This window comes from Leptosomus discolor, chromosome 20 (genome assembly GCF_034619465.1).
Source record: "Leptosomus discolor isolate bLepDis1 chromosome 20, bLepDis1.hap2, whole genome shotgun sequence".
In the NCBI taxonomy this organism is placed as follows: Eukaryota; Metazoa; Chordata; class Aves; order Leptosomiformes; family Leptosomidae; genus Leptosomus; species Leptosomus discolor.
The window spans coordinates 11,133,135-11,156,406 of record NC_141410.1 but is presented as its reverse complement, the minus strand read 5'-3'; the positions used below and the strand labels follow the sequence as shown (position 1 = coordinate 11,156,406).

The following is a 23,272-nucleotide window of genomic DNA, read 5'->3' as shown; positions in this document are numbered from 1 at the left end:
ATGCGTAGGCGCTTAGCCCTCCGAGCCGCCTGGGGGCGCGTCAGCCAGCGCCGCCGCGCGTCGGGCCCGCTCTCGCGCCGCCGCCACGCCCGGCCGCGCGGCGGCGCGGGGTGAGAGGTCGGGAAGATGGCGGCGGCCTTGGGGGAGGAGGTGCCGGACAACGAGGACTACTACTCGCTGCTCAACGTGCGGCGGGAGGTGGGCCCGGAGCGGCGGCGGCGGGCGGCGGGCGGCGGGGCCGGGCCGGGCCGGGCCGGGCCGGGCGGGGCGGGGCTGCGGGGCCGGGCGGGCCGTGACCCCGGTGCCCGCCTGAGCAGGCCCGCCGGGTGGGAGCGGGGCGGCCTCAGCGCCTCCTCCGGCCCGGGCTGGGGCAGCCGCTGCCCGGGAGCGGGGCTGCGGGAATCCGAACCGGGCCGCGCCGCCGTCTGTGGCGGGCGGGGCGGGGCGGGGCGGGAGCGGAGGGTGCGGCCGTCGGGGTTTGCGGGAATTCCTCCGACCGGGCTTTTCTCGGGGCGTGCGGTCGCCTGGTCTTAGAGGTGCCTCTGCGTGTGTGTACCACACCCTTGTCGCTTCGGTTGTATCTTCCTCCCTGTTCTGAGCAGTGCTGTCTGGGCTTCCCAAACGTTTCCAGTTTGGAAACACCTACATTTTTTGCAAGACACCTCTCTCGCCGAAAAAAGGAGGCTCAATAGTCCTCGATTTCATTTTTAAGACTAAATGGGTATCAATTGATGCAAGTTTTCTTACACTGGAACTGTTTGGAACTTAATGAGAGATAGCGACTTATTTTATAGTAATAATTAGGCAAATCGCCAAAGATCTGGATGCCTAAACTGTGTTGTAGCTTGTTTCACCACATGCAATAACAGTGTGTATATACACTATATATACACCTATATGTATAGCTGTGTATAACCAAACTTGGCTATTCAAGCACGCTGGCCAAGATGCTGACAATTTTTGCTGAAGAGGGCGTTTACTGAACTGCTGCTGCTGCGTGTAGTGGGGGTTCAGGACGTAGATGCAATTCAGTCTGAGAGCTTTGAAAAACTTGTCTTTGGGGTTAACCGTACTTGTGGCCTTCGTGGCAGTCTCCTGGGTCTTGTTTGTGGAAGTCTTTTGCATTTCTGATGGAAAAATGTGTGGCAGTAACTCCATGTGCAGAGCTCCCTGACGGCGTGCAGTAACATGTGCTCTTACAAAATTTCTGTGCAGCTCAAGCCCAAGCCTTGTGAAAAGCTGGTGGGCCACGCTTCGAGGTCGCCCGACAGCTTCTGCAATTCACCCTCCCGAATGTCAGCAGTGTGCAGATGTAGAGGTTGACGTAAAGGCAGGAGCTGCACCAGGGTTGTGACTGGTTGGGAGATTAACAGGGACACTTAATAGTTAACTTAGCCAGGCGTTCAGCTCTTCACTAGAGACCAGGAAGTTCAGGTTTGGTACAGCAGGGAGCTGGAAAACAAGTTAAAACAATCCTGGGGGAGCAATTCCAACTGAGAGCAGTAGTTGCTTTGTTAATTACCCCTTGCTAATTAAATTCTGTAACAGCGTCCTGCGTAGCAGTGGAATGCAGTGAACTGGCATTTCTGCGTGCTGAGCCAACTTGGTGTGATGGGGCAGCTGAGCCTGAAGTAACAGCTACCCACGGAACTCCGCAGCCCCGGTGGGGAGGGCAGGCAGCTGAGCAGCGGTGGCCCTGCGCGCGTGTGTGGGAGCATCTGACCCGTGCTGGGCTGCAGTCCCCTGAACACCTGGGGGCGGGGGCGAGGCGTTCAGTGAAGCCGTTTAAACCCCACGCAGGGAGATGGGACGTCTTTTAATTTTGGCTGGAATTTTGGTAATAAAAATGTAACTGGCCTGTGATTATTACTGACTTATGTGTTTCATTGCGATTTGAAATGATGTCAGTATTTCTTTAGCGGTTTCTAAGAGGCTATTGCTCATGAAATATTGAACCAATGACCTGAGCTCTTCAATGATGATGAAAGGCCCAATCTAACGTTTTATTGAACGGGGCATTTATGAAAAATGAAACTGCTCATTTCTATTATACAATCAATAGCACATTAAACCATTTATCATTAATTTGATTAGACGATGCCAATTTAGACCTGTATGTTCCTCTGCCTTCTCAGTCGAGTTCAAATCCGCCGTCCGAGAAAGCACACGGTAGTAAAAAGAAGAGCTGATCTGTAGCTGCCTTTGCTGTCTTGGGGCCAGCAGACTTGGCAGGTCCCCTTTTGCTGTGTCATTGAGAAACATTAACGTGAAATAGTACCAATGTGCAGAGAAAACATTTATTCTAAGCTGTCCTCAACACCCAGCGGATTTCTAGCTTTGGTATGCAAACGCATGCACTTCTGCAGTGAAAACCCAGACTGTCCTTTCCACAAGTTGCAGAAAAGATGTTGCTTTAAGAAATGAACTTTTAGGGCCTTTATTTGCGTGGTGAAAGCTTGGAAACTGTGAAAGCTTCGGTCACTGAAGAGCATTAAGAGCAAATGGAATTTGTGTCTTTAAATTCCCTTATCAAAGTCGTTTTCTGGGTGCCCCCTTCTCGCTTGCCAGCCTCGTGTTCCGTCCGCCGTGAGCCCTGGCTGCAGTGGAGACCAGCAAGGGCCAGCCGGCTGTTTCGGGTGTTCTACTCTGCGTATTTCTCCTGGCGCAGAGAAGTGGCCTCCTGCCCCCCGGGAGCTGATTCCTGCCTGGGCAGCTTTGTAACTGGCCACTCAGGAGCTCTGTGAAGCTGCACGGGTGACCTGTGCCTTTTGGGGAGGTTCTGGTTGTTTTGGCAGCTGCGCTTCTAAATCGGCGTTAACCAGGCGCCAGGGCATAGGAGCTGCTGCAGTAGGAGTGGTGCAGGAGTGAGAGGAGAAAGGGGGAGTTACCAGGACTCTCTGGAGCCAAAAAGTAGCCCTGCTGTGAGGTTGCCTCCTGGGAGATGGTAAAGGAAGGGGTGGGCGTTTTATTCCACTGAGTCTGAAAGAGCCACCCAAATCTGTTTCCACCGCGTGTCTGTCTGAATGAGGACGGGCGCCACCTGAGATTCCAGAGTGGCTGTGGAAAAGAACAGGGCTTTTTCTTCCTCTTGATGCATTTAATGACACACTCTCTTCTGGCTGTCCACCGGGCGCGGGGGAGCGTGTTTCTGCAGGCAGGTGATGCCCCTGCCTGCCTGCCTGCCGGCACGGTAGAGCCTGGGCCGCACGGCCGGGGAGCGGAGCAGCAAAGGGAGGGATGTAGAGCTGTGGGTTTGCGTCTCTTACCTGTACTGCTGCAGAAAGTCAGCGCTGTCTGACAGCTATAGTATTGTCTATTTGAGAGTTTAAGATTGAAATACGAGCAGAGTTTGATGTACATCTCTGGATTTACGTGGTTTTGTCCTCAGGTGACTTTATTTTTTCTTGCTCTGCTGCATTGAATTGAGGAGACAGTAGTTGCCTAATAAAAATAATGTACGAACACAGATTGCTTGGGCTTTGCTTTTTTTTATTTCCTTAGCTGTTTGTACCTAGGTATACACGGACGAGCTGTGGCGTCACTAGTTGCGCTATAAATAGTGTGGAAAATACCAGTGTGCATAATTGAACATTTTATTAACTTATGTAGTGAAACAAAAGTCCCTTCTTGATTTTGTGTTAGTAGAAGTAGTGTAATGTAATAGCTGATGGACTTCTCTTTTAGGGCTGATCTTGAGAATGATCTTTTTTAAATAGCATTTCAATTCATTTTTGCCGCTTTTCACAGGCCTCTCAGGAAGAGCTGAAAGCTGCCTACCGCCGGCTGTGTATGCTGTACCACCCGGACAAGCACAGAGACCCCGAGCTCAAAACGCAGGCTGAGCGGCTGTTTAACCTTGTTCACCAAGCTTATGAAGGTCAGTGGAGGCCTGAAGTTCGCAGAAACTGTTTTCAGGGGGTTTCCACAAGGAGGGCTGTGTCTTTGTGCTTTTTGAAGAGGATATATATTTTATTACAAAGTAATAATTAAATTTGCTGATACTTAGTGATGCTTTGTTTCCTGCTTCGGTCCTGTACCTCAGAGGAGCAACGCAGTGTAAATTCTGCAGCAAACAAGATGTGGAGTCTCTGGGTTATTCCCTGCATGTTGTAAATGATCTTGTCACCACTTCCCTTACCTCTGAAAAGACTCTCCCATAAGAGACTGGAGACTGACAATCTCAAAACAGAAAGATGATTTCATATTTTACTTTTGAACTGATGTATCTGGAGTTTCTGTTCTCTGTCACCTGGTTGCGGTCTCCGTTGTTTTTGAGCAAGTTCTTCCATGTGGTAGGACTGAGATAAGGACAATGGGTTCCTAGTAGTCAGAGGTTTTTTGTCATCCAAGGATGCCAAAGCCCTTTAAAAATGCTCTGAACTAAGCTGACATTTACTTAAATCCTGGTGTCACTGTAGGTAACCGAGGCACAAGGAAGCGATTCGTTAGAATTAGCTCGCAGCACTTTGCAAGTGTGGTACGAGGCACCTGGAGTGCGAGTGGGTGAGGAGCTGGTAGGACTCTTCTGCGTTACAGCACTGGTGCACCAGACTGGATGCCCGGTCCTGTAGCCTAAAGAGAAACAAAAGCAAAATTACGAGTAAATATTCCTCTATTAAACCTCAAAGATGAGCTAAAAAATTTTTTTTTACTCTCACGTTTTCTGAGTGATGAGCATTTGTTTCTTCCGATTGGACTTAAACGTGGGTGGAGTCTTCCCCGTTGTCCCTAGTTAGACGTTGGGACATACGAGAGCTTTTGCTGGGGAGAACAGTGAGGGTCTTACATTGATGGCATGGGGAATAAGAACTCGGGATGCTTCAACAATTCCGTTTTGGTGTGATGAGTGGGTCTTACATTAGAGTCAGCTTTCCCTTGGAATTCCGTGGCTCTCTGTTGTGATGTGTATGTAAATTGTTGCTCATTTAGTATCGAATGTGAGCGTAATATCTTACAAGCAAAAATTTTGAGATCTTGAAAATAAGCCACTCCACCTCCTGACTATTTTTTCCCCTTCCTCTTCCGTCTTTTAATATCCCACAACAAAAGATTTATCAGAATTTATAAAAAATGGTGTCTGTGACATGTAGCAAGTTCAATAATCTTCGAGAAGTTCAGATCAAAGCTCAATTACTAGTGTCAGCCTCTTTTTTGCCTTAATATACACACCCAGCTCCCTGAAAACTCATCAGTTCCTCCCCAGTCAAATACATGATAATGACAAAGCTGGTCTTGGAACCCTGTGGGAAAAATACTGATGAATTTTTAATTTTTTTTTTTTTTTTTAGGAAGAGTGTGGTATGAGAGATTATGCATTTAAATATGCCTTACATTTTAGAGATTCTTCTGAATTCTGTGTGCAGTCTTTTTCCAAGTAACTGTTCTGTAGTGTCCCAGTATATTTTATTTTCTCCAGTGCATCAGGTGGTTTTTTGGAGACTCACATCCTACACGTGTTTTTGCGGCTCCCCTGCAGCTGGTGTTTGGCCAGGCGTGAACTGCCTCCTGGAACTTGTTTTGCTGGAGTTTGGCATGTCCCACGTGTTTGGACTGGGTGGGAAAGGAAGAGTGGGCAGGGGTGATGAGGAAGGTGGAAGACAGGGAGTGAAGCAGCAAGGAGCTTTGAAAGCTAGACAGAGGTGGATGTGGATTCTCCTCAGACAGTTTCCAGGGACTGCACTCGCTGAGTTGCTGAGCGTCCCATGGGTTGCTAGGGGGCCCAAGTCGCCCGTCAGCCAGAGAGAGCAGTATTGAAACCCCCGGCTGCATGCTCAGTTGGTCTGCATGTCTCTCTTGTGTTCTTTTCACTTCTTGATTTTAGAACTAAGAAAAGGTGGGAAAAAAGGACTGTTGGGGGGAAAAGTAAGCATGTCCTGTTAATATAGCATGTGAAAACATCAGAGGGAGTTACTGTAGAAATTGGATACGACTGTAGAGCATGTTTCCAGGATCTGTGCTTGAATTCCCAATAACACTAGCGTGTTGGTCTGAAATTCGAGGAGAAGACCAAAAGCTGAGTTCTCTCCTCTCTTTTGATTTTAACTTGCAGTGCTTAGTGATCCACAGACCAGAGCCATCTATGACATATATGGGAGGAGAGGACTGGAAATGGAAGGATGGGAGGTGAGAGAAATTTAGCACCTTGCGGCCAGTGGAACTGACTAAATCCACCTTTATCTGACATTCTTGTTATATCGAGCTGCACTGACATCTTGATGGTAATAAATGCCCGTTTGTTTGAAGGCAACCTTGTTTAGTTATTTCTGTCTCTGCTGAAACACCATGATGGATTTTCAAAGAATACTTAGGTTTTTCCCTTGACAAGAGAACAATAAACCTGACATTCAGAGCTGCCTAATAGGATATTACCGTGACACGCAACATCTTTGTCTGAGACAAATGCGTCATTATTGTCCATCTGGTCTTATCTTTTTCATAGGAAACTTTTTTCTGGCATCGGCTAGCCTCCGGGTTCGAAATTACTTTTTCTTTCTGGGCATTTTGGGGTTGTGGGTTTTTTTGTTTGGTTGGTTTTTATGGGCTTTGGAAGAGAACTTGTCCATTCGCGGCTTTCCTGTTAGGTCCCCTTGCTGGCCTCTGCCAGTCTTAGTTGATTGCATCACGCTGCTGCTTGCTGCAGAATCACGTTGTATTGGGTCAGGTCAGCACCAAGGCCAAGTTTGGAGTTAGCAGCAAGACATGTGGAGCGGTGGCAGTGTGCAGCAGGCGTTTTTGAGCTGCCTGTGGCAGGCTTGATCTTATTCTCAAAAGCCAAATCCAATACTCTTTCTGTCCGTACCTAGAGCCATACCTGATAATCATTCCCTGAGACGTGCAAGATGAACAGATGTGAATCAGCATAGCCTGAAATCACAAAACTCTCATTTAATCAGTTTACCTCAGGCCGGAAGCTTTCAGTCATTTTCATTTTTGTGTCTACACCCAGCAGAGAAGTTAATGGGTAGCCATGGTAAGGGCTGCGCTGCCGTGTCTTGTGCTTGTGGTCCGAAACCTGCTCGCCCTGGTTTTGTCAAGGGAACAGAAATAACGAGACCATTTTCCCTTCTCTCAAAGCGTGGGGTTTTCTCTCACACCTGCCATTTGATCTGGCCCAGGCATTTCCTTCCAAACCCTGAGTACTGTAGTTCACGCAGAGTGACTTACAGCAGCCGCGGGGGCAACGTGTTAGAGCATACCAGGTTGGTGGACCTCCGTCCCGTCAGCGATGCAATACCCTGAACATCCTCTTTCTGTTAATCTTTTAATTTTAATTTCTTTTTGAGCAGGTTGTGGAAAGGAAAAGAACTCCAGCTGAAATCAGGGAAGAATTTGAGCGTTTGCAGAGAGAGAGGGAAGAAAGACGACTGCAGCAGCGAACTAATCCAAAGGTAAGCAAAGACTTCATCCTAGTCTCCAGACTGGATCCATAAGTTATTATGAATGTGCAGGGTGTGATGAGCCTAGAGAGGGGGTGAGAGTAAATAGCCCCGTCGGTATCTGCACTTGGTGAGTTACTTTTCCTTTTTTGAGTGTGCGGTTTCTCTGGACAATTTAAGGAAAACAGCTAATTCTTTGAACAGTAATCCTCTATTGAAAGGTCGTTTCTTTTTTTCATTGAAACATGTAGGAGCAAAGTATCTCTTTCAGCAATGTCAAGAAAACAGACCTAACACTGAAATACTTATGATTTCTTTACAAGTATTCCAAACACAATGAAACTCCCTGCAGTTACCTGATGGGTTTTCCTTCGACGCTGCTGTAGTGTCACAACAACGTGGGGAGATATTCAAATGCAGCTTTGAAACCAGTGAAAAAATGGGAGGCAGCCACCAAAGCAGCTGGGGAGCAGAACTCTTCTGGCTGCAGCACAGTGAGCAAAATCGGCCTGAACAGGACTGGGGTCTTGCCCGTTTCACAGTTAGCGCGTGCTGAGAACTAGGGATGAGGTGTTGAGATTCTCAGGGTGAGAGTCGTCGAGTGTTCTGTTCCCATCTCGGTCTGTGTGAGCAGTAAACTGACACGGGGTGACCCACCTCGCAGCTGGGTCTTGGCTGTTCAGAGGTGGTCAAGGACACTGTGTGGAGGGTACCTGGTGGCAGGGAGAGGTGGAAATGACAATCGACCGCTGCTTCCTCTGTCACCTGCTGCAACTGGAATACTCCAGTAGTTTGGAATGCGAATGGTCTGGCTTGGCTTGATAAGTACGCTAGGCAAACCCAGCTTTTGTCAGGATTGTCACTGACTGAGGTTTCACAGCTTGTTACATCACAAAAATCTTGGTTCTCATGCAGTGAATAACATTATCCAAGAGCTGTGTCTACACTCAGCACGTGTTCATACTCCAGTTTGCCTGTGTCTACGTTTTTCTTTTTTTTTTTTTTTTTTTTACTTAAACTATCAGAAACCCTTTTGTACTAATTTTTTGAAATGTGTTGGAAATCTTTTTCTTGTGTGTGGTATAGGAATGGTCTCTGGTGGGGAGCATTCATTTTCCTCTATCTGCCCCAAGGTATCCATGCAGATATATACGTAGACAAACTTTCTTCATCTTGAAAAAATAAACTGTAATGAGACATCAGGTTTTGTTTTATTTATAAATGCTTCTGTTCTTGGTGGAAAACTGGGTATCCCCAGAGCTCTCACTGGAGGCTTGCAGTCAACACAGGTTCTGGATCCTGAAGCGCAGGTGGCTGTACTCTTTTGGGGGCTTTGAAAGAGGAGGGCTGCTGCGTCGGCGTGTTCACGCACGGACTTCTGCAGCATTGCAGGGTGACTTGCATAACCCGAGAAACAAACTATCAGTTGGTTAACTACTATTACCATTGGTTTTGAAGGTTGCAGGTGTTTTCATGGCCAGCAGTTTAAAATCACAGTGTTTTCTGAGTGGATGGAAGTGTGAGTACAGTAATGCTTAGGACTGTATCATCTTAGGACGTCCATCTGAGAAGACCTGTGATGTTTTGAGATATTCACCTTGGCAAAGGCTTTGGATCTGTGCTGGTGTTAGCAAAGCAAATGGACTGATAGAGATCACCAGGCTGTTGTGGACAGTGCAGAGATGCGAAGAACGCGTTGGTACTGAAAGGGTAAATAAGCAAAGTGTTCCGTTAATATCTGCTGGCAAAGTTATTGCAGGCAGGAAGGGATTTCTGGGTGCCACAAAACGGGCAAGTCGAACTGTCTCTGCTGGAGAAGAGGGCGATTGGGGTCAGAAGGGTGTTCTTGGAGAGGGGCATGGTTATGTCCACCTTGTGCGTCTCTGTGGCTTTGGGAATTTGACGTTTTATCTGGGCGCCTCGCCGTGGCTGTGAGCAGCACAAAGTGGAGCTGCATTGTAAGCCTCAGCCTCTGTGTCCTGGGATAAAATTAGCCATCTGGGTGTTTACAGCAATTGCGGGCTGGCAGCCTATAGAAATGCCTCTCCAGGCAGTGTTCCTGTGGAATTGGGTAGCGCAGCTGTGATCGTGTCATACACGAACGCAAGTTATTTTAAAATCTCCAACATTTTGTCAGTTCTATAAAACAGTTCCAGCAAAATAAAGCATTTTAACCAGAAATGTTGAGCAATAACCAGATGTAGGCAATTTGGCAAGTTTCGAATTGAGTCTATTATTTGCTTTTAGAGCTTTGTTTTGATTTCGAAGACATGCAGAAGGGTTGAAAAGTTCACTGCTTGATTTGAGAAGTGCCGCTTCCTGTTAGGAGAAATTAAATCCCGTTATTTTCCTGCTGCGGAAGGTCAGCATCTAAGACACGCAGGTCCCTCAAGGCTTAATCTGGCACAGCTTCCATATGTCACCTTCCAGAAGGTAAATCCCCAAGAAAAAAGGCGAGGCGGGAGTGTGTTCCCTGGCACACCTCTTAATTCCGCCAGTAAAGTCTGTTCCGTGTTCGCAGGATGGCGAATGGAGGTGATTTAAAAGCTGGTACAGATAGCAACTGTGGTGGCTGGGTAGCGCCGTGCCCCAGCGCTGCAGCATGCTGCATGTGCACCGCTGACTGCTGAGCGGAGCTGTGCGGCTCTTTTCCTGCTGCTCCTTCTTCGGGGAGGGCTTTTTCGTTTCCAACGGCCTGAGCAGGTGGCTGATGGGGAGCTGCGAGCAGCAGCGGTCCCCTCTCTATTATCCGGTGGCATAGGGGGTGCTGTCGTTCTCTGGGAATATTTTTAACTTCACCATCTGCTGCTTTTCCTGTGCTTGCGCCTGAGCCAGTTTCCTTGCCAGGATCTGTAGCCCTCGGAGGGTGACTTCACCTGCTTGGTGGGAGGTGAAATGTCTGCACAGAGCCCGCTGCTCGCTTCGGCCAAAGGCAGCTCGATAGAAGGTCCGCTGAGGCGCCGGGGAGGGAACGGAGACGCTCCTTTCCTCTGAATGGGTCTTGTGGATTTTCATGGATGGGTTCAGGTGTTTTCCTTTTCTCATTGGGAGGGATATTTGCTCTAAAATTCATAGGTGTGAAAAAGGAAATCATAAGATTTTGAGTATGACTGAAAGAAAGGAGGTGCAATGAACTCGAAGAATGTGTGTGGACCTTGGTGCGTCTTTACAAAGGGTACAAGCATGGTGGTATGAACAAACATAGTATGGTAAGGTGTTTTTCAGTGCAGTTTTTCTTAGTGCAAATTCTTGAGAAAGCTTTACTGCCGCCGATATTCTGGTCTGAGTTGGAATTATGCAATTTTCTGTCGTCTTGCCATTCAAATTCAGCATGCTTACTACTCGGCATGATATCCCTTGTGTAAAAATGTTTAACTTGGAATTTAAAGTTGCAGTCTGGCAGAGGTTCTGTGCTGAATGTGGCACTCCACGTGGAAAACCTTTCTTTCCATCCTGCCTCTGTTATGAAAAATCTTGAGTTTTACACGTCCTTGAACTGAAGAGCACCAGGGAAAAATGGAAATAGTTCTCTCTTCTGTTAAAATAAATGCTCGCTTGTGTTTAGACACGTTTGATCGTCCGCTCTGGAGCGCGTTGGCTGGAGTCATTGAGCGGAGTCGGCACTTTCTGTTTCTCTTCGGCCGTTCTGCTCTGTCTTTCCAGAGAGCTGGAGAGCAGCACAGGGCTGCGCCGCTTCCTGGGCAGTTGGCGGTTTTGCCTTGCTTCCCTCTTGTTTTGGCCTCGTTTCAAGGACAGCACAACATAGGAGAGGGCTGAAACCGAAGAAGCTGTAGCATCTGGAGAGCAGATCCCTTGAAGGTGACTTTGTGGATGGTTCCTGAAAAGTAGCCTTCTGCGTAAAGGGCAGGAGCTCATCGCTGGTGCTGAACAGAATGATGAGCCTAATTGCTTTGAAATTCGCCAGCCTGCCCAGAGTAATTTGTAAACAGCTGGGGCACAGCTCACCTTCCAGAGTCGTCCTGGAAAGAATCGCCCCTTCCTGTCTTAAAGTATTTACCCAATTTTTGCTGTGTGAAAAATCAGAAAATAAGCCTTGAGAAGAGGTCGGGAATCTCCTGAGCAAATAAAGAGTTGGGAGCCAAACCAGAGAGAGGTTTTGAGTCCTGTCAAACTCTGCAATTCTTTCTGTATTTATGGTGCAGTATTGGGTTAGAGTGGAGTGAGAAAGGAAAAATGCTCACTCAGACTGAAATAAGAATTTCAATCCATACTTGGACTCGGTGTGAATGGGTTTTGTACCTACCCAACTATTGAGTTTCTTTATATAAATTGCTCAGAGTTCATTCTGTGCTTGTGCACAGAGGGTTTTTCTTTTTATTGCAACTGGTACATTTTATATGAGCTAGAATGCTGTTTAATGGTTCTATAGGGAAGGTTTCCAAAGCCTCTTGAAGTTATATGACCCAGACAAGGATCTAATTGTGCCCTTTTCAAGTAAACCCACTCTGGCAGTTAGTCTGAATGAGCACAGCAGCAGGTAGCCAGACTGTTTAGCTGTGGCCTAGTTTTTTGTAGGAATAAGCTTTTCTGTGGTCTCAGAAAGGAAGTACTTGCCACTTGCTAAGTCTGTCTTTGTCAAGCTTTTCTTCTGATTATAAGATATAAACTAGGAAAAAGAAAACAAAATTTTTGACTAATGAGGTCAATGGCAAGTGAACGATGCAGCTCAAAACTGAGTTGTTTCAGGTAACTCATAAGAAGAAAGCATTTAGAGGATTTCTGGCCAGGTTCCGTTGAAGAGAATCCTTTTCTAAAATACATTATTTCAACTTTGAAATACTGACTGAGCGGAGTCAGTTGTGGGGGAAGAAGAAACCTGCTGTGTAAAAGTGTTTTACCTACTTTTGTAGTGTGCCACGATAGAAAAATTGCCTGCTAGTATTTACAAGTTGCATTCCTGCTGAAAAACTGTCTTTTATCCAGTTTGCTTTATGATTTGTATTGCTGTTTTAGCATATTGTAATCGTTCTTTTTTGCTTGTCTTGAATGTGTAAGAAATGCATTTTAGAATGGAACAGGTAATTGCAGAACAAGAGAAAACTGCAAAAAAGTAGTCCTATACAAGGATGGTTTAGCCATTTGCACACTACATGCGTTGGATGTTAACGCCAAGTACTTGCTTCGCTTGTCGTTCGTTAGGGAACAATTAGCGTTGGAATAGACGCCACTGACCTCTTTGATCGTTACGACGAGGAATACGAAGATGTGCCTGGGAGCAGCTTTCCCCAGATTGAGATAAACAAAATGCACATATCCCAGTCCATTGAGGTAAGGAGGGCAGACACTGCTGCTGGTGTGGAGCAGGGCCTGAGCTGATGGGGCACCACCCTGTAAGGCAACAGGAAACGAAACACAGCTCAGGGTGTTCTCATCTGGATTTGGGGAAGGACGCGATTACCAGTGTGGGTGGGAAGAGGAAGCTTGGTGCCAGCAGGACTGCGTGTGGACTGTACAGCAGGTGTTTGTGTGGCTGCTTTGCAGGCTACAGCAGTCCTGCCTTCCTGCGAGCAGGGAGGCTCGGTCATGACCAAAACCAGGCATCTGGTTCTCCCTGAACACGGAGTGTTTGGTGTGTTAAAACAAACGACGCCCAGTTTTGAGGATGTGGGTGAGGAAAAGACGGGGGAGTGTTTCCTCTGTTCCAGAGAGCTGAAGAAATTCAGTCTGCTAGTGAGATTAGAAGGGTTTGCAGCTCGGGGTCAGGGCTGCAAGGTGGTACATTAAAGGTGTCACAGATGCCCGGTACTGTAAGAATTATCTCACTTTTTGCCATACTTGATCTTTGACTGCAAAATTTAGAGCAAGTGTGGCCATGTCTGGTTCAAACACCTGAGCTTAGTGGATGACAAGGAGTCAGCTGGAGTGTTACCTGTCTGCACTCATGCTCTCTGCAGTCATGCTTGTGTCCTTGCAGAATATGCCTTAAATGTGTGAACTGGGGTCAGAGCAGTCGGTAACAATATATTCATTTTTCAGGCACCACTGACCGCCACGGACACAGCGATACTGTCTGGTAACCTTTCCACCCAGAATGGGAATGGAGGTGGATCGATTAATGTTGCTCTGAGACGAGTGACATCTGCCAAGGGCTGGGGAGAGGTAAGAGTACTAGCTGTTAGGCATTTTGGTATACAGTCTGTTCGAGGCTGCTGGGAGTAGTTAACCTCGCGTTTGTTTTCTTTAGGGAACTTTAGCTCTGTTTCATCTCTCATTTTCTACGTTCTGTAGAATGTAGAAAAAGGAGTTCTTAAAGGAATATGAGAAAAGGGGAAGGCCTTGTTTCTTCTGCATTTTTTTCCCCTTTCCATTTGGCCATGCATTTTGGACTTCCCTTGTGCTGACAGAACTGTTACCTGTTCTCTCTAGCCTTTCTAATTCCACTGTCTGAAGGCTCCCAGGTGCCTTCTGGTGCTGCGAGCGTGCGCTTGAGGGCAGCGTGATAGTTTGCCGTTGCTGTCAAAGCTGCTCTGCTCACAAGGGAAGAAGTTATGGGGGAGAACCGTTTGAACCCCAGGCAGATACCATCTAAGTAGCTGGAAGGTCCCGTGTTACCACCCGCAAGCTGTGCCTCCCTACACCTGTGGCTTTGTTTGAGATGCTCGTGGCACTGCTGCTATGGCTGGCAGGTGGCTGCTTTCTGTGCCTTCCTCTTTGCACACTAGCACCTGCTAACCTGTTTCCTCAGCTTGTGAGAAATGGGAGTTTTCCTCTCCTTTGAGAATTCATGAGACTAGAGGCATTTGATTTGCATCAGGATTTTGTAATATTGGTAATACAGGAGCTTGTGGAGAGTGTCGTGAGTCAGTTGACTAAAAAAGTCTTTAAAAACCCATGTAATAAACTTATTTGGGAGATGCAGATGTAGTAGGAACTGCTTTTTCAGATTTTGTCGTGAAAAGTGTCAGGTCTAGGAACTGCTTTTGTTAATGAGACTGAACAGCACCAAATGGACATTGAATAGCAGCCTTGGAAGTCACCCAGACTAGTGGATGAAGCAGCAGGCGTGTTTTGCAGATGCTGAGACGGTGCAGCAGCAGAACTGCTGACCACGTTACTGTGAGGCTGTCCTGAGGAGGACTCTTAATCTCAGAGGGCAGCAGCCAAGCTCTGCCTTGTTTGCCGCTGTGGGGCTGTGATGGAGGTGTTTTCTCTATTTTCGCTGGAGCAGCCAGAGCCAGTACTAGTAGGAGTAGCCTGTGGCCCTACAAAACTGTCTTTGTTGCACTCATGGGGGCCCTACTCGGTGAGACACCTCTTATTCTGAATGCAAAGCTAGCAGAAAAGAGAGGATGCTGAAATATGGGGTGAGTGTTACTCAGAAGTGTAAAATGTCTGTGATGTAAATGGCACGTGTGAAGTACTTTGTCCCTGTTGTAAAAGATGTTTTCTTCTAACAATTTGGCATTGTGCATTTGAACAGTTGGAGTTTGGAGCAGGAGACCTTCAGGGACCTCTCTTCGGTCTGAAGATATTCCGTAATCTTACACCGAGATGGTAAATATTAGAGAAATGGTCTAATGGTTAATATTCCACACTAAGGAACTGAACTGCTTGAATTCTTTTCCATATTAATGCTGGATTTGCTTTCTGTCCTACAAAATAAGGTATTTCTTCCTTAGACTTAGGATCGTGCTTTAGTACTGACCAAAATGCTTCTGTTCTTTTTGTGTGTTGGTGTCCTCCATTTTCGTACTTCCAGTTTAAGGACGGTCTGTGTTCCAGATCCTTAGATTTTATTTGATCTTGTCGTGAATTCAGGATACTTGAGGTGTGATCTCACAATCAGAGCAATGGAAGTTTGCTCTGGGAGCAGAACAAACATTTGGGGAGCTCTGCTGGGGCTTCCAGGTGTGAGACAGAGTTTCTGACAGCAAAAAAGGAGATAATACGTCATGTTTTGGGGAAATAATGCCAATGGCACTAGTGTGGTGTCTGTTTGCAAATGAACAGAGGTCCTAAGTTGCAGAGTACAAGGTAAGGGTTGTGACTGAAGACATATGTTAGAGTATCGTAGGTGCCAGTGTAGACTTCCTTCTTTTTATGTTTTCTGATTTAGTAAATATGCCATTCCTCAGAGCTTACGCAGGGATCTTGTTCCCTGTAGAGTCCTTTAGTGCTGGTTTTTGGAGCTGATGCTTGAGGATTATTAAATAGCAGGGCTGCTACCTTCTAGGAGCCAAGTGTGCTGCCTCTGCAGAAGACCAGGACTTGATCTGCCTAGGGCAAGAAGGGTAAAGGCTGAAAGGCAGCCTGCTGTGCTGGCACCGACCGATAAACTAGGGCACGAGCCTGCTCTTCTGGGCGGTGCTGTGGTCAGTACAGCCTAAATTAGTTTGGAGTTTTCCCTGAAACCCTCGGGCATCGTGCTCTTTGCAGGATAGTCTCTGCGTACTCGGCAAGGCTGCTGCTGAGCCAGAAGGAGTTGGAGGCCATCTGGGAGCCTGTGTTTATCACTGATGAGGCTTTCCTTATTTCTCCTAGTTTCATCACTACAAACTGTGCCCTGCAGTTTTCGTCCCGTGGGATCCGCCCAGGCCTCACCACGGTCCTCGCCCGCAACCTCGACAAGAACACGATGGGGTACTTGCAGTGGCGGTGGGGCATCCAGTCGGCCATGAACACCAGCATCGTCCGGGATACAAAGACGAGCCATTTCACCATGGCGCTACAGGTGAGTCCTGCTGCTGTACCCAGGGCGCGCTGACACCGCCCCGTGGCGGGGAAGGGCCTCAGCTTTTCTGTCCCAGCAGTGTTTTGGCTTGGACTAGAGGCTCACGGGGCAGTTGGTGCTGTCTCGTGTGAAGACGTGGCGGAGGTAACCAGCTGCGTTTGGCAGAGCACGACGCTCTGCACCCAGCGTTGTCGTATCTGATGTGGGTCAGCTCAGATCAGGGTCAGGATGCCCAGCACAGACTGCAGAGGTTGCAGGCTGTGACAAGTCAGCGGCAAGCATTGCTGTGTTTTCTGTGCTGCTTTAAAGGATAAGAAAGGAACTTTGGGGGAACGTTCAGTGGTGGCTGAGGGTACGTTTTCATACATTTGCCCTCTTGTATTTCAGCTGGGAATCCCGCATTCTTTCATGATGGTCAGTTATCAGCATAAGTTTCAGGATGAGGATCAAACACGAGTGAAAGGTTCTCTCAAGTAAGTGTGCAAGAGCAAATTCACATTGCTCATGGCCTGAAGAATCTGTCCTCTCCTGCTGCTGTGTGCCTCCAAGTTCCACACAAATCAAAGGCTTCTGTGGTCTTTGGGAATCTGCTTTTCATTAATTAAATCTGGTAAATGCTGAAGTAAGTGTCTTGGAGGCTTAGCTCTCTGTGCCTCTTCAGATAAGTGGAACTTGAAGTACTTGTGTGTGATATCTGTATCTCTCTATCACCAGTAAGAAAGCCAGAAGTTCTTGTAGTCTGTTTACTACTTTACAAGCTGAAAGGCTAATCTCATGTAGTTACACAGTGACTCTTCCAGTAGCCAACGTCTGCTGCACACAGATGTATTTCTGTGTTTTACTTGTTGGGGCATTACAGGATTAATAAAGAGAAATTCAAGAGTATTCCCTGTCTTACCAGGTTTTGTTTCTGTTGTTCTAGGGCAGGTTTCTTTGGGACCATAGTGGAGTACGGAGCAGAGAGGAAGATTTCCAGGCACAGCATTTTAGGAGCCACCGTCAGTGTTGGTGTTCCACAAGGAGTGTCTTTGAAAATCAAGTCAGTTCAAGATTACAGCTCTAGATTGCAGAGGCTGACCATAACCTGCTTTATTCTATTTCAGATATTCAGGTGGGAAGGTCCCGACCTTAGGGCAGTGCAGGTACACTGATACATCACTGTGAGAGGTTGCAGCTGCCCTCACCTCTAATACAAGGGCCGCCCATCCGCAGCAGTGTGTGCCTTCTGCTGGTGTTACTCTGAGCCTGAGCCGCCTCTTTCAGGACTAGTGTGTGTGTGTGTGTGTGTGTGTATGCACGTGCATCAAAATATTCTGAAAATGCAGCTTAAAGTATGTTTTGGAGCGTTATGGTAAGTGGACAGAAGATTTCCGAAAATAGTATTAATAGAAATGGATTTCATGGCGTTCCATTTCTGTAACGCTGTACACGAGTATGTACTTGAGTTACCGAATTATCGTTAGCTAATAGAGGTGATCACACTGTTACAAGATGCAGCTCACAGCGGGGCAGAACTCGTTAGGGGTTCGGGTACTGTGGGGCATTTTTAATTGGCGCCAGCAGAGGGCGTGCCAGGATGCTGAAACTACTGTAAAGAGCACTAATGTCGTGAGGAAAGTCATGTTTTCTAAAATCAGTATTATTATAAGTGTCAGAAAATATGAATATACTCCTGTACTGTGTTGCGAACATAGACTTTCTCTATAATCATTTTCTTTTCTCTTTATGATAACGTTTGTCCCTTTCCCTGGTGAAATTAATGACCAAATCAGTTCTCCCGAGATTAAAAAACACTTTAGGATGATCAGGTACTATCACAAGAGATGTCTCATACATAAAAGTCTGGCTATGGGTGGTGTCAGATGTCTGTCTTACCATTGTCTTGTTTTGGTTTATCAGATTTTCACCTTTTTGAGCTCATCGTTCATCTCTCCTTTGGTTCAGCAGCTGTTCAGCAGTGCACGCTGCTGCTAAGTGCACTGAATTGAGCGCATTAAACTCTGCGTTTCCCCTTACCTGTCACTCGGTTCTTTTTTTGTTCCAGGCTGAACAGGGCAAGCCAGACCTACTTCTTCCCTGTCCACCTAACAGATCAGCTGCTTCCCAGTGCTGTGTTCTATGCCACCGTGGGACCTCTAGTTATGTACTTTGCCATGCATAGGCTGGTCATCAAACCCTACCTCAGGGCACAGAAGGAGAGGTGAGCTTGCAAGGCTGGTTTAAATTCAGAGCTGGCGAGTCCTGCTCAAGTGCTTCCGGGAGCCTGGTGCAAAGGCTGGGATACCCAGCTGATGCACTGTCGTTCACGACATCATCAGTACTACTGAGTTCTGGAAGCCTACAAAAATGTGTTGAAAGGTGGGGAAGAACCTTAAAGCCGAGCTCATTTGTGTGGGGCTGGGGTCAGCTGTAATTGGGGTGGGTGAGCAGAGATCTGCCACTTCGTGGCTGAATCCCATCCACTGTGGAGACCTGATGTGATGTTGACTTCCTTACGCCAGAGAGCTGGAGAAGCAAAGGGAGAGTACAGCCAGCGACATCCTTCAGAAGAAGCAGGAGGCTGAAGCTGCAGTAAGTTTTTCCTGTAACTGATCCTCCTTGCTTAACAGAAGCTGTTCTCACTCCAGGCTTTTCTCTTTTGGACACAGTGTCTGACATGGCTTGATTTTTGCTCTGCCCCTTGTGTTATGACAGGTCCGGTTAATGCAAGAGTCTGTCCGGAGGATAATTGAAGCGGAGGAAGCCAGAATGGGTAAAGATTAAAACACCATTTACTTGTTCCATAAATTTGAAGAGAGGAAGGAACAATACAAAGGCTGAGTGGTTGAGGGGCAGAAATGCCAGGTATCGTTTCTTCATTTCCACTCCCAGTGAAGCGCAGCGTAAGTGGTGCTGCGCATGTAGTGGGGAAGTTCCATTATGATTCAGCTTCTGGTGCCTGAGCTTAGTAGGGATCCACTGAATATTTTCTTGGAGTATACTGTGAGATGGATCAACAGGCTGAAGACAATAGTCTGGATTCGCCTCTCCACAAAAGAGGTGTGTGTATAAATATGTGCGAGGTTACAGTCTGAAGTTTAGGTTTCACTGGTCTCCAGCTTGCACAGTTTGCTCCTGGATTATAATGGAAATCTGATTTCTGATGTTTGCTAGCAATTTCCCAGAGAACATTCCAAGGTGAACTGTCCACCTAGACTGTCAGGTCAGCATGGTGTTGAAGTCACGTCTTTCCGTCCTAGTGCTAACAAACACACAAGTAGAAACGTTCCTCTGTCTTGAAAAGCGAGGGTCCAGGCAAGGAGAATTTAAATGTCATTGAAAGCAAGAGAAAATGCTGGGATCGTCTTTTCATCAGTGTCTGCCTAGCTGTCGGTGGGAAGCCTTTCATCACATCAGTGATTTCCTGTGAAACGCAGGTTTGATTGTAGTGAACGCCTGGTATGGGAAGTTTGTTAATGACAACAGCAGGAAGAACGAGAAGGTGAAAGTAATAGACGTGACTGTGCCCCTGCAGTGCTTGGTGAAAGACTCTAAACTCATCCTTACAGAGGCATCCAAGGTACGTAGCTGTTCTGTCAAAGCCCAGGCTCAAGGGCTCAAATGTGTGACTCGGAATTTCGATTGAACCGTGTGCTGTCCTGCCAGGGGACTTCTCCGATGTGCCTGAGCTAGTGACTCTAATCCATTGACAGCAGCCATTTGCATACCAAGTGTTATGAACCTCCAGGAACGTCTGTTTCTCTGGGCATTTCCAGTGCCAAAGAAACAGTGTCTCTGTATTTGCAGCATGGGACAGTGTGTTACAGACTCTGGGGCTGTACATCAGAAACTTCCCAACCCCCTGATTTGCTCTTTTCTGCAGTTAGAACTTCCCACTGCAGAGGTGGTTCCTTAGCTTCTCATCTTGCCTCATTGGCAACAAAACTCCCTGTTTTTAGTGACGCCTCATTCTGGCACTAATAAATGCTTTTGGTCAGTAGAAGAGCTGTGAAAGTCCATTCCCCAATGCTCAGTCTGTCCTTCTTTGGTTCAAGGCTGGGCTGCCGGGTTTCTACGACCCCTGCGTGGGCGAGGAGAAGAGTCTGAAAGTGCTTTATCAGTTCCGAGGAGTTCTGCACCAGGTGATGTCAGCTGACAACGAGGCCCTTAGGATACCAAAGCAATGTGAGTAGCAAGGACCGCCCTGCTTCTTCCTTCAGGAATCAGTGAGGGATTGCTTCAGCTCTCTGTGGCAGAGCACACAGAGCTGGGGTTCTGGAGTTCAGAAGTGGGCTTACTGGAACAGGCTGGCCACGAAGTACCTCTGACCTAAAATTGCTCAGCAGCACCACTGCAGGTGTTCGTAGCATCTCACCTTAGACATCTGACTGGGGTTAGAAGCAGAGGCCTCCTGCAGCTGCGGGTGTCCCTGCCGGGCAATGCACAGCACTGGATTGCCCTTCGAGGGCTGAAGTGAATGCGTGAAGGCCTGAGCCAGATTTCTTCCTCATCCCCATTTATCTGCCTGCGAAAACATTTTCCCTGACAGAGTAATTTTGTGAAAACTGTATCTGCTAGTGACAAGTTTTACTGGTACCCCTGCAGGTCTGGGGAGCTGGCCAAAGGGCACAAACCCCGTGTTTACTCTAGACCAGCCCCCCGGCCCAATTTCAGAAGCGTACCCAACTTGCAGAGCTTCTGTAGGTACGTTGGAAGTGTATAGGAATCGTGTTCAATTAGCAGCCAGAAACGTTCCTGTCGGTCCGTGGTACGGTGGTAAGTTCAAGCGGGGACGTGTCTCGTCCAGCGAGGTGGCGTGTTCCTATTTGTTGTTCTCCTCCGGCAGCTCACAGAATCGACGCAGACGGCTAATCTGGGGAGAGCGTGCGCGTCCGGTACGGTACTGGGTCAGCGGAAACTGCAAAACCTTCCCCCGGGCGCTACAAGTTTGAACAGAGACAGTTTTATTTTTACTATCCGTATAGCAGGTGGTGTCCTACCAGTTATGTTAGGGGACAAAAGGAGAGAACCTGCTCCTACAGGCGGCTCCAAGGCAATACTTCTCTGAATTGTGGCTCAGTAACCAATAAAGCAACGTGACTCTGAACGCGCAGTGCTTTCTGCTGGGGTTGTGCGAGCGGGCGCTGAGCACCGCCCGTCCCGCAGCCGAGTCTTCCCTGCTGCGAGTTGGCCGGTCTGGCTGTGCGCTCTCACATCTGTCTTCTCGCACTGAGCAGGGAAGAAGACCTGTTCTCACTTCTCCACAGACTTGCTGTGGCAGGTAACACACGTTCTGCTCCTGAGGGGACGTTAAGTTCTCTGGCCACCTCCTGGAAAGCCTCTGTGTAAATCCTTCTGATGGAAAGAGGACAGAGGTGGTTTTCCACCTCAAATCTGTATTTGAAATGTACTTGTTAAGAACAAGTATGTTTGGCATTTTAGTAACAAGGACCTTTTCAGCACAAATTCATCCAGCTGCTAATTTCAAATACTGCTCTTCCAGACAAGGACACGGGCTATAATGGTCTTGTTAATTCTTCTGCTACCTAGAACCATGTACTATCAAGCTTTTCAAGAAAAGAGGGAAGCAAGTGGGAAAGGACAGCAATTCATTTAATTTGATTCTGATGCTACAGCTGTCCTTCCCATCTAATTTATTTCTAGGAAAAAGAGGAACATAGTTTATACAAGTAAACCAGACCAAAGTGAGGAGAGATGCCAAATGGGTAGAGCTGAAAACATAAAATTCAGCTGCCCTTTCTAAAAAGCATCAGTTATGACATAAATCCATTGGATTAATCTTGTATAGAAGCCACGCCAGCGATTTACCCACAAAAAGGGCAGTCCTGTTGTAGCGGCACAGCAGATGGGAACGGCACCTTACCACTCGCCGCGTACATCAACGCTGCCGAGGCTTGTTCATCGAGAAACGGAATAACCGCGGCTGTGTCTCAGTCACAGCTCTCTCTCGGCGAGTCCTAGAACAGCCTTCCTTGCTTGCACCGAGAGACAGAGCGGGGGAAAGCCGTATCTCGGCAGAGCTGTGTTGCTCTGGACAACTACTGCCATAAATCATTCCCTGACACGTACCTGGCCCCTTTCTTTCTGCAACGGTGGTTCTCTTTGCTCAAGTCTTTGTAACGGGAGAAGTAGATTTCCAAAAGCAGACATTTGAGCCAGTCTGAAAGAGATCTACCCCCCCCCAAAAAAAAAAATCCCCAAGTTCATACAGTGAAGGAGTGTTCACTTGGTTTCGCTAAAAACAGAACTCAGTTGTGACCAGCTTCTGGTGCAGAATTTCATTTCACGTACGACCAGTGTTCTGTTGATCTGAAATTAAATGTAAAATGTGCAATAAATGATACTCAGCTGAAAAGTAGCCCACGTTCCCTTTGCATCTGTAGGACACTCTCGACAATAAAGCTCTGAAAAGCAAGGGTTGCACGTTTTGTAAATGTAGCTGCACCCTCTGTCACGTCCTGCTTATTCACCTCTGTTGGTCGCTTGTACGTGTAACGAGTCGAACTGGGCAGAAATCTCCACCAGAAATTCCTTTTTCATGTCACTGCGTGGCAAAGCGTGGGGTCAGGAGCGAGAGCCAGTCCGTAGTGACCAGGCCGTGGCAAAACACTCCCAGGAGCAGTACTAAGAATTACGTTTTGCATCAGCCAACACAAATAGTGACAACACATTTACTGCTAATTGCAAAGAAGAATCTTGGCATAGCCCTGTGTCCAGCGGAGCAATGACACTGAGGAGTGTTTTCATAAGAAGAGTTTGCACAGTGAAACAGTTCTCGTTTCTGGCAACTTCCTGAGCTACAGCCGGCTGTCGGGGGAGTGTTTTCTTGCATAGTCTGCGCTAAAATGTAGAGAAGTAGTGATGTGACTCTAACAACTGCTTCAGTACTTCAGGATGTCCCCTGGTATTTCTGCACTTGAATAACAACATTTCGGAGAGGCGGAGCACGTTGTTTCTACTCCAGCAGTTAAACCCGTAAGAGGGCAGCGTCTTTGGGTGCAGACTCTAAAATGCCCAGAAACATGAGGTGACACATCTGTCTCTAATTCACCCAGCAAATGCTTAAAATACCTTAATGAGGATCCAGGAACACACACTGGACTTTTCAGCCAGAGCCTTTGAACTGCACGTTCTTGAGGTGGAGGTACAGGTTTAGGATGTACTTTTTTAGAGCCTTCCCTTGTCTTCCTGTGCGTGCTCTCAT

General features: G+C 47.4%; 1 protein-coding gene across 1 annotated transcript; it reads left to right on the top strand.

Moving 5' to 3' along the window:
• Nucleotides 1-126: 126 nt before the first annotated feature.
• DNAJC11 (DnaJ heat shock protein family (Hsp40) member C11) lies at nucleotides 127-22,426 on the top strand. The gene is made up of 16 exons (XM_086476110.1): nucleotides 127-198; nucleotides 3,748-3,877; nucleotides 6,050-6,123; nucleotides 7,287-7,388; nucleotides 12,537-12,665; nucleotides 13,374-13,496; nucleotides 14,818-14,891; nucleotides 15,879-16,068; nucleotides 16,456-16,541; nucleotides 16,991-17,107; nucleotides 18,113-18,268; nucleotides 18,570-18,639; nucleotides 18,763-18,820; nucleotides 19,485-19,627; nucleotides 20,103-20,232; nucleotides 20,894-22,426. The coding sequence occupies exons 1-16, from the start codon at nucleotides 127-129 to the stop codon at nucleotides 20,917-20,919; spliced, it is 1,680 nt and encodes a 559-aa protein (XP_086332236.1). The 3' UTR covers nucleotides 20,920-22,426.
• The last annotated feature ends 846 nt before the right edge of the window (nucleotides 22,427-23,272 follow it).